At 40.8% G+C, this 10,931-nt stretch overlaps 1 protein-coding gene across 2 annotated transcripts in view; it reads left to right on the forward strand.

Moving 5' to 3' along the window:
- The window catches only part of LOC143025392 (obg-like ATPase 1), an 89,276-nt gene that overhangs the window by 21,166 nt on the left and 57,179 nt on the right, over positions 1–10,931 (forward strand). For both annotated transcript variants that reach the window (XM_076184982.1, XM_076184983.1), the window contains exon 7: positions 1,487–1,584. In XM_076184982.1, coding sequence (XP_076041097.1) covers positions 1,487–1,584 — 98 coding nt within the window. The remainder of the gene's footprint in view (positions 1–1,486; positions 1,585–10,931) is intronic.

A 10,931-nucleotide genomic window follows, 5' to 3' on the forward strand; every position in this document is an offset into this window, starting at 1 on the left:
GAAGCAGTGTCGAAATGACATGATTAAAAGAAACAAAACTCAAAATGTAAACATCACTGCATGAACAATGAGTGGATAGCAAAGATGCTCTATCATGCAACTGTACCACGCCACACATTCCATCACACACGAACTCGTGTAACTGAAATTTTTACACACAAAATGCAGGCTTCATAGAAATAGATTCATCGTGTGTGAATTCACATATACAGAAGAGACCTGGGATGGTGGATTGGATTTGCATATTGGGGAAACACAAGAAGAGACTGGTATACTTAGTTGCATGAATAATATAGTTTGGTTCATGAATAGGTATGTACTTAATTGATTATGTATGGTATACAGTACTCACAGTTTACAGCCTCGCTACTTGGGCACAAGGCCAGCAGTGGAAGTGGTACAAGGCTACATAGTAGTCTATACTCTATTAGATTACCTACTTCGAAAAAGAGGGGATGGAAAGGGGGTGCCGCTGATATAATGAAGCAGCCTTGCTGTGGATGTGCTGTGTCTTGTGACACTGCTTCTTAACTAGGACAGCGGGTGAGATACAGGGATGACCCGTCATCCAGGAGGAGCCAAGATAAGAGGGAGGGAGGGGGGGTGGATGGAAGTGGAGTATGTGGGGATGCAATGGGTGGGAGTGGATTTTATGCCTTTGTTTTTTGACTACCTTCCTTGTAAGTGGGAGAAAAAGCCTTTGGTATATGTATGTATGTAAAAAAGATCTCTGTAAGGTGATACTATCTTCACCTTCTCTGAGAAGGGGAGTTTACGATGTTCAACCAAATCACAAATCAAAGCCAAATCATGACTTACCATCTCTGGCTGATTGGACCTGCTGGGGAAGAATTGTGTCTCCCTGCATTGCTTTGAACCCAAGCAGTGTGGCAGGAGACAGCAACCCTTCAGCCCCAAGGTGGTGGAATGGATTTTGTTCCATTAGAACATAACAAAAAGACATGGGAGTGATTTCTATGCCTTTTTCTTTTTAGCTAAGGGTAAGGGGGAAAAAGCCTTTGGTATATGTATATATGTAGAACATAACCCAGGGCAGTGAGCGGGATACAGAGATGACCCATCATCAATGAGAAACTGAGACGAGAGGGAGGAAAGGGTGGTGATGGGGAGTGGAATAGGTGTGAGAGGGTACTTGCCTGTAGACTTGGCTACCTCCCTTATAAGGGGGAAAAAGCCCATGGTATATAGATAGGTAGAACATGACCCAGAAAGGCAAGCAGATTTTATTTAGTAGAAGAAGAGAAAGAAAAAAAAATAGTATTCAGGATGTTCATTGGCTGAGCATGCTACATTGGAATCCCTGGCTCAAAAAGCCCTCCATAAGGTGGTACCATCTTCATTCCTGCTTTCATGACATTAAACTGAATCAGAGTTTTAATGAGTATTGGAGAGATTATAGTGTAAATGATATACTTACGAGGTTAAATGTGCTTTCATTAATTTTTTTTTTTTTTTTTTTTTCCAGATTGAAGTGTTGAATAAACATTTACTCATTACCAGCAAGCCAATGATATACCTAGTCAACTTGTCTGAGAAGGATTTTATAAGGAAAAAGAACAAATGGTGAGTGTTGATTTATTTGTTTGTATTTTATTTATTTTTTATTATTAATCTTTGAAGAAAGATAAGTAAAAGAAGTGTGGAAGGCAGAGGTGGATGGAGTGAACATGAAGGGGTGACCAAGGATGAGATGGATGGATGGGGTAAAGAGGCATTGAGCAATGTGGGGATGTCTGTTGATGAAGGAAGAAAGAAGACAAAGGATAGGGGTGAGTGAAGAATGGATGGGAGTGGGCGGGGGATGGGAGGGTTAGGGAGTGGCTATGTGTGAATGATATTTTGATACAGCCTGAAGAATTTTCTTCCCATCTTGTCTTTTTATACACGAGGGGATGGAGAGGGGGGTCGCCAATTAAATGAAGCAGCCTTGCTGTGTCTTGCTGCATTGCCTCTGACCCAGGGCAATGGATGAGATGCAGGGATGACCAGTTATCCAGGAGATGCCAAGAAAAGAGGGAGGGAGGAGTGGTGAATGGGAGTGGATGAAATGGGTGGGAATGGATTTATGCCTTTATTTTGCCTATTGTCATTGGCTACCTCCTTTGTAAGTGGGAAAAAGCCCTTGGTATCTATGTATGTTTGTATGTGTGTATTCTTTCTTGCATCTCTTCCATTTATGTGTAGGTTATTGACCAGTTTTCACTAAAGGTGGAATTCTCTTCCTCGGAGGAGATTGAAACATTGTGGTTATTTTTACTTCTCCTGAAGAACCAGAAATAAGTTAGTTTTTCATAATTATTATTGTATTATCACTCTTTTGTGGAGGACTAAATCAGAATACTTTCAATTTGGATTTAATATCAAACAATGTGTGTGTGTGTGTGTTTACATTGAACACATGGAAAGAATGAATGAAGATTAACAAAAGAGGTGGAAGACAGAGGTGGATGGGGTGAACTTGAGGCATACACCCACCCTTCACCTGTCCCACACCCATTTGATTTCCCCCAATTATCTTATCTCATTGTAAATGAAGGCCCATCCCTATCCCCCATCCTGGGTCAGAAGTGATGCAGTAATACATAGCTCCTGCAGAATAGGATCAGTCTAAGCGGGTTTACCCCCACCACTTCATAACATTGAAGTGAACAATTCATAACAAGAGATTGCTTGAAGGGGTGATTGTGCCAACAGCACTGTGTGGGGCAGAGACATGGAACATGAGAGAGGAGGATATGAAGAGTTTAAATGTGTTTGAGATGAAATGTCTGAGAAGTAGGGTAGGAGTTACAAGGCTGGGTAGAGTGAGAAACGAGGAAGTGAGGAGATGAGGAGGCGAGCAGGGTTGGAAAAGGAGATGGGAGATAGGGTTGATGACAGAGTATTGGGGTGGTTTGGACAAATGGAAAGAATAAGTGAAGAAAGATTAGTGAAAGAGGTGTGGAAGGCAGAGGTGGATGGAGTGAACATGAGGGGGCAACCAAGGATGAGATGGATGGATGGGGTAAAGGAGGCATTGAGCAAGAGGGGGGTGTCTGTTGAGGAGGGGAAGAAGAAGACAGAGGATAGGGGTGAGTGGAGAATGGTTGTATATGGATGATGCTATGATACATGGAAGGGAGTAGGTGGGGGATGGGGGCATTGGGGAGTGGTTATGTGTGAACAATATTTTGACACACCCCGAAGGGATTTCTCCCTGTCTCCAATGTTACTGCATGAGGGGACGGAGAGTGGGGTCACTGATTAAGTAAAGCATCCTTGCTGTGGATGTGCTGTGTCTTGCTGCATTGCTTCTGACCCAGGGTGATGGGTGAAATGCAGGGATGATCCATCATCCAGGAGGAGCCAAGATGAGAGGGAGGGAGGGAGGGATGGTGAATGGGGGTGGAATGGGTGGGAGTGGAATTACGCCTTTTGACTTTGGCTACCTCTCTTGTAAGGAGGAAAAAGCCCTTGTTATATATATGTACTTCATAATGTGGCAGTTCTCCCTCTTTATTCACTCAAGAATAATTAGAGAAGTAGAGAAATCCCATCAGGCGGTGTTGATTTATCATCCATTCTTGACCACTGCACTCGTATTTATCTCTTGTTCTCTCTCTTTCCTCCTCAACATACATTCTTCTTTTGCCCACGCCCCCCTTCAACTCATCTGTCCATCTCATTCTTGGTTTTCCCCTCAAGTTTACTTCATCCCCTCTGCCTTCCACACACTTTTTACTAAGAGGATTGTGAAGAGAAGAGATTGTTTAATTGGGGGAAGAGCGGTGTGGGTTTTGGAATTGAGTAGGGTGTGTAACCCAATTTTTCATAATGAGGTAGTCATGCAAGAAGCATTTGGCAAAAGATAAGGATGTATTATGGGTTCTTATGGATATGGAGAAGGCATATGACAGGGTTGACAGGAAGGCATGGGGTGTGTTACAGATGTATGGGATAGGGGGAAGGCTCTTAAAGTTTTTTTTTTTTTTTTTATATAGTAATAGTAGTAGTAAAGCTTGTATGTATGGGTACAGTGAATGGTTTGAGGTATAAGTGGCACTGCACCGTGGTTGCTCAACATGTACAAAAGTGGGATGGAATGGGAGGTAAAAGCAAGGGTTATGGGCGAGGTTGGGAGCTGGTAAATGATAGTGGAAGGAAGTGGGAGGTGAGCCAGTTGTTGTTTGCAAATAAAAGTATTTGTAGCTGGATTGGAGGAAGGACTAAGGCAGCTACTGGTGGAGTTCGGGAGGATATACGAGAGGAAGTTGAAAGTTAATAGGGGTAAAAGTAAGGTTATGAGATGGATAAAGGGATAGGGTTTCAGTGAGTTGGAGGTGATTTTTAAAGGAGAGAGGGCAGATGAAGTGAAGAGCTTTAAGTGTTCAAGGTCACATGTAGCAGAGAGTGGAGGGGTGGGGGTGGAAGTAAATTATAGAGTAAGGGAGGTGAGTAGATGTTGGGGGAGGATGAAAAGTGTCATGGGAAATGGGTATCTAAGGATGAATGCAAAGAGAAGACTATGAATGGATGATTGTACCCATCATTGTATGGGACAGAGACTTGGAATTGAAGAGAGGGAGAAAAAAGGAGTTTAGATATTTGAGATGAAACATAAAGTATAGTGGGGTGTGGAGTTAAGGAATCTGCAGTTTTCGGTTGGAGTCACACTATTAGATTTTCCTGGATTTGGAGTTTTTTGTTTTTGTTTTTCCTTTCCTTTCCAGTGCAGCTCCACACCCCTTGTTACAAGAATAGGTAGAGTGAGAATGAGGAAACAAGGCTGAGAGTTGGAGTGTTAAGAGAGCTGGTTTATGTATAGATGGTATCTTTTCCTTTGGGCCCATTTCCAAGATTTTGCATTTATTTGTATTGAATCTCATCATCAGTTTCTGGCTTTATTTATAAATCATATTTTGGTCTTCCTTTAGCAATTTGTACCTCTTTGTATTTCACATTTTCATGATTTTGTCATCATCAGCAAAAAGTTTGCATAGCTACCTGTTCCATTTATATATTGATGTATAAGAAGAATATTACTGGTACCATTACTAAGCCTTGTGGCACTCCACTAGTCACCTCTCACCATTCTGACAATTCATCTTTTTCTGATGTTCACATACATCTGCCATTCAGGAAGTCCTTCATTTATTCCAGTATGCTCCCATTGAGTTCAACGTTTTCCAAATTCCATATAATTTTTGGGTGACATCGTGTCAAAACTTTTTCCAGGGTGTGCACAGTCTACCCAACCTTCTTTCTCATACAGTGCATCAACTCCTTTCAAATAAAAATTTAATAGGTTGGTTACTCATAATTTTCCTTTTCTGAATCTAAATGATATTCAACCAAGATTTCCTTCTCCAAGTAATTCAGCCATCAATTTCTCTCTCTCTCTCTCTCTCTCTCTCTCTCTCTCTCTCTCTCTCTCTCTCTCTCTCTCTCAGTTTGGCTTTAATGCAGGTCAAGGACACTTGTCTAATTCAGAGGTCATCTTTGCTTCCTCCCCTGAAGATTAGTACCACATTGGCCAATTTCCAGTCCATTGGGACTTTCCCATCCTCCAGGGAACATGCAATCTGGTGTAAAGTGCATTCTTTCAGTATCCAATTCAAGATCACATCTAACCCCATGGGTCACTTAAAAGTTCTTTAGAAGTTTATTTACTTTTTTTTTTATATAGACATCTACCCTTCATTTTTTTTTTTTTTTTTTTTTTTTTTTTTTTTTTTTAGACATCTACCCTTCATCCATCATCTCCATAAGTCCTCTTCCTTGATGAATACCAAATGAAAAATTATTTACAACTTGTTCATATGCTTTCCCTTCAATTTTTAACTTGAATATGCATTCTCTGTGCTTCAGCTTGCCATTCACTAATCTTTAGAACAAGGATTTATGTTTACATTTTAGACATTTTCCTTAACTTCACCCATCGTCTCCATAAAATCCTCTTCCATAGCGAATACCAAATGGAAACTTATTAATTATTTACAGCTTCTAAATATACTTTTCCTTCAATTTGTAACTTGAATATGCATTCTCTGTGCTTCAAGGTTTATGTTTACATTTATCACGAAAACCTTTTTCAGTTTTTTTCCTCTTTTTGTTCATGTGAATTAATTTCAAGATCATTTGTAACTTTTGGGAAGCTCGCTGGTTGAGGGGGTTAGGGCATCATTACTTGCGAAGATTGAGGGGATGGCGTATTGAATCCTCCCACCGGCGAAGTTGAACCAAGGGCATGGTTCATTAAATTCCATGCTACAAAGCCTGTAAGGGGCACCATCCTAGCCTTCCGAAGGGAGGAGTTTGTGACGTAAAACTATATAATCATTATCGTGTAATTTTTGTCCTTGTTTTCTTCCCCCACTTCTCCTATGTCTTATATGCCTTACCATTGTCTTCTTCTTCTTCTTCTTCTCCTTTTTCTTCTAATTTTCAAAATAAATAATGCTGATAGGTGAGGTAGTAGATAAGTGTATCATTGTGGTTGGATGGAAAGAAGATCATTTACTAGCAGGAACAGAAAATTAAACAAAAATTGGGTACAAAAAGGAAATCGTGCAACTAATTTTGGACAGTGAGGAAGGCATACATATATATGAAATGAGTGTGTGTTTGCCACCCTCCATATAAGGGGGAAATTGTTTTGGTGTGTATGTGTATATATATATATATATATAATATATATATATATATATATAATGTGTGTGTAATATATCTATCTATCTATATATATATGTATATATGCATACATAAATACAAATACATACACACACACAGTGAATCCCCGGTATTCGCAAGGGTTCCAAGACCCCTCACGAATAGCGAAAAATCGCGGATAATGGGAGCGCCCGTAAAAAGAATACTTTTTAATTGTACAAACTTTGTTTTAACGCTTTTATATTATTATATGCTGGTAAAAAATGTTATTACTTCATTTTTAAATTTCTTTTTTAAATATAATTGTAACATTTTATAACATAGTAGAATAGGCCTGTACTCACCAATAAGGAAAGATTGATTGCGCCTTATGTACTGTAGATTGCTCTTTTGCTCGTTTTTAATTGATCAATGTATTTCGAAATTAAATTTGAATAATTTTTAAGCTTTAGATTCGATTTTTTAAGGTTTCAAGTACGAGCTCAGAAATGCGGATAGACGGGAAAAACGCAGATACGTATTAGCTTCCATGAGAAAAATCGCGGATATGCAGGGTCGCGGATAGGAGGGGATCAACTGTGTGTGTATATGTGTATATATATATATATATATATACATATATACATATATATTTGTATGCGAGTTAAATACACGCACACGAAATTTTGCATTCAACCCATCTCCACTATGATAGTTCAATTAGTAAGTATACGAACGCGGTAACGTACTCGTATTTGTTCAACACTGAATGGGTCCCAGTGAACAGATATACATTTTCTTCAACCACAATACACTTTTATTTTAAGCCATCAACATCGAGAGACTCGAGGAAGCCAACGTGCAGAAATTGAAACGTGGTACAGCCAAGGACTCGAACCTGCGCTAGCACGTGACGACAAGTCTTAGTGACTTAACCAATTGCGCCATCAAGAGAGATATAAGTTGAGCGCAACTTTTCTTATATATTTGTATGTTCGAGTTACATACACGAAGGTTGATAATGTATATCTGTTCACTGGGACCCATTCAGTGTTGTACAAATACTTTCCCGCGTTCGTATACTTAGTAATTGTACTATCATAGTGGAGATCTGTTGAACGCAAAATTTCGTGTACGTGTAACTTGAATATACAAATACATAAGAAAAGTTGCGCTCAACTTATATCTCCTGATGGCGCAACCGGTTAAGTCACTAACACTTGTCACGTGCTAGCGCAGGTTCGAGTCCTTGGCTGTACCACGTTTCAATTTCTGCATGTTGGCCTCCTCGAGAGTCACGATGTTGATGGCTTAGTGTATTGTGGTTTATATATATATATATATATATATATATATATATATATATATATATATCGACAGTTTTAGGTTGAATGAATTGATTCAGTGATAAGCCAGCATGCAAAATTATTTCCATTATTAAGTTAATAAGTCCAGTTTAGTGTGTATTTACATAATGAATCTGTGACTAAAGTCACTTGCTAACGCAGTTCGTAATCACATTGTTGTGTGACATGACTTTGCAGTTTTTCATATTTCCACTGTGCATAAAAAAGTTAATCATAAAGCAAGTGTGTTTTGCAGTCTGCTGATCTTAATGACTGCAATTTAAGTGTGAAGGTATTATTTTCATTATGTATATGTGTATATATTGCATTACTTTTTATGATTCCGATTAGGGGGTCCTTCGCGTGTGTGTTGTTATGAACTAGATGTGTGACTACTAAATTGTGCATTTGTGTGTGAGTGCGTGCGTGCGTGCTTTCCCCTAGATTAATTTTACAAAATGGCGTACTTGAAATATCACATTGTTTCCATTAGTTAAATCAAATGCTGAAGGTGCCAGTCGTTCTTGTGCGTGCGTGTGTGTATATGTATTTATGTTTACCTAATTGTAGTATATAGGAAAGGAACAGTGCTCGTTGTGTATATATATATATATATATATATATATATATATATATATTCGTGTGTGTGCCTGTGTCCAATGGGGATTCCTCTTGTGTAATGCGTATGTACACACATGCACGCACTCGTGGCGCATTTGGTAGAGTTCCCGGCTGCCACTACGGCGGTCTGGGTTCTAATGCCGCCCAGGGCTGAAATAATTTCAGTATCGCTGCGCTGAGGGTTGTTACTCCAACTCTCGTGTGCGGGGAGCTGGGTGTGTATGTGTGTGTTAGGTCACAGCAGTGCACATAGATCGGTCATATATGAACTCTGAGGGAAATAGCTGGCGATCACGAGTCCAGCACGTGATTCAAGACCATGGTGAATCACACACACACACACATACAGGCAAGTGAAATATGAGATTGCCTTCTTTAAATTGTGGGCACTATAACTTGGAAAATGATAATAATAATAATATCTGTTTCCTCGAGTTTCATCAACTAGAAACCCTCAGCCCCAGTGGTAATGGCAACGGTGCCCGAACCCTCTGTTGCATCTTTCTGGAAAGAAAAATAGGATTTTGTATTTTATTAGTGTGGGATTATTTCTGTCACCGATTTGTTGTTGTAGGGAGTAGTCTCCGGTTGTCAGCTCTCCACGTGTGAAAATTCAGTAAACCCTCGATATAACGGATCTCGATATACCGGACCAAAAAAATCTGACCGGACAGACCCTCGCTATAACGGGTTTTCGTCCGTCATAGCGAGGGATCCTCGGTTATAACGGATCTTCGGATATAACGACAGTCCCCATATCGTCCGTTATATCGAGGGTTTACTGTAATTTCTATTCTTACTAATTTTTAATACCGGACAAACTACCAGATATAACGGATCTGTCCGGTATTTCCATCTGATATAACGGATCCTCGGATATAGCGACAGACCCCTGTCCCCATATCGTCCGTTATATCGAGGGTTTACTGTAATTTCTAATCTTACTTATTTTTAATACCGGACAAATTTCCTGATATAACGGATATGTCCGGTATTTCCATCAGATATAACGGGTCCTCGGTTATAACGGATCCACGGTTATAACGGATCTTCGGATATAATGACAGACCCCTGGCCCCATATCGTCCGTTATATCATCATCTCATCATCTTTCCTTATCCTCCTTTCATTTCCTTACATTTCCCTTTTGCGTTTCATTTCTTTCACTCCCTAATTTTCCCTGAGCTTCTTTTCTCTCTCCATTTGATCCATTTCTGTCCTCTTTCCCTTTACTTCACCCATGTTAATCCTCCTCCTCTTCCTCCTCCTCCTCTTCCTCCTCCTCTTCCTCCTCCTCTTCCTCCTCCTCCTCTTCCTCCTCCTCTTCCTCCTCCTCCTCTTCCTCCTCTTCCTCCTCTTCCTCCTCCTCTTCCTCCTCCTTTTCCTCCTTTTCAGTTCTTCCTGCCCTTCCTTCGTCGTGATCTCATTTTCTCCTGTGTAATTTGCTCGAACTCTTTACCTCTCCCTTCTCTTCTCTCCTTCCCTCCTTCCCTCCTTCCCTCCCTTCTCTCCTTCCTTCTTTAGGCTTAAGAAGGAAACTTAATCGGGCAAATTTAGGTTAAAGAAGGACATAGGCAAGAATGGGTTTACCAACAGTGTGGTTAACGAATGGAATGGACTTAGTAACAATGTCTCCATTCCCCCTCCCCCTCCACCCTCTCCCTTTCCCCCTTCACCCCCTCCCTTTCCCCCCTTCCCCCTCCCTTTCCCCCCTTCACCCTCTCCCTTACCCCCCTTCACCCCCCTCCCCCAAAGCACGGTCTAATAACGGAACTGCGGGCTGTCAGGTCATGCACTGGATAACCACCCCCCACTTTCCCCCCTTTTCTCCCCCTCTTCCTCCTATCCCTCCCCCCACCTCCCTTTCTCACGTCCAGTTGCTACGCAGCTACTTTTTTTTTTCCGAGCCTTGGGCTCTTTTGATAATTCGTCTCTTCCTCCTTCTGTTCCTCCCTTTCCTCACACCCTCACACTCCTTCCCTGTGTTACCTCGCTCCATTTCCTCTCCATCGATTCCTCTACACGCTCTCTCTCTCTCTATCTCTCCCTTGCTCTCTTGAACCCTTTCCTCTCCCACGATCCCTCTACACTAATTCGCGTTCACAAACACACATATACATACATACATACATACATACATACAACACATATACACAATCTCTATGTCTTACTTGCGCATGTACATGCAGGCAACGGCGCCGCCAGGAATTATTAGTTGGGGAGGCTAAGGGGGGGCTGAGCAAATTTTTGGGGGGGCTAATAGTAATATGATAATATACATATATTATCCTCATTTCAGAAGGGGAGGGGGTTAAT

This window comes from Oratosquilla oratoria, chromosome 5 (assembly GCF_046742065.1).
Source record: "Oratosquilla oratoria isolate Oo_2021 chromosome 5, ASM4674206v1, whole genome shotgun sequence".
NCBI lineage: Eukaryota > Metazoa > Arthropoda > Malacostraca > Stomatopoda > Squillidae > Oratosquilla > Oratosquilla oratoria.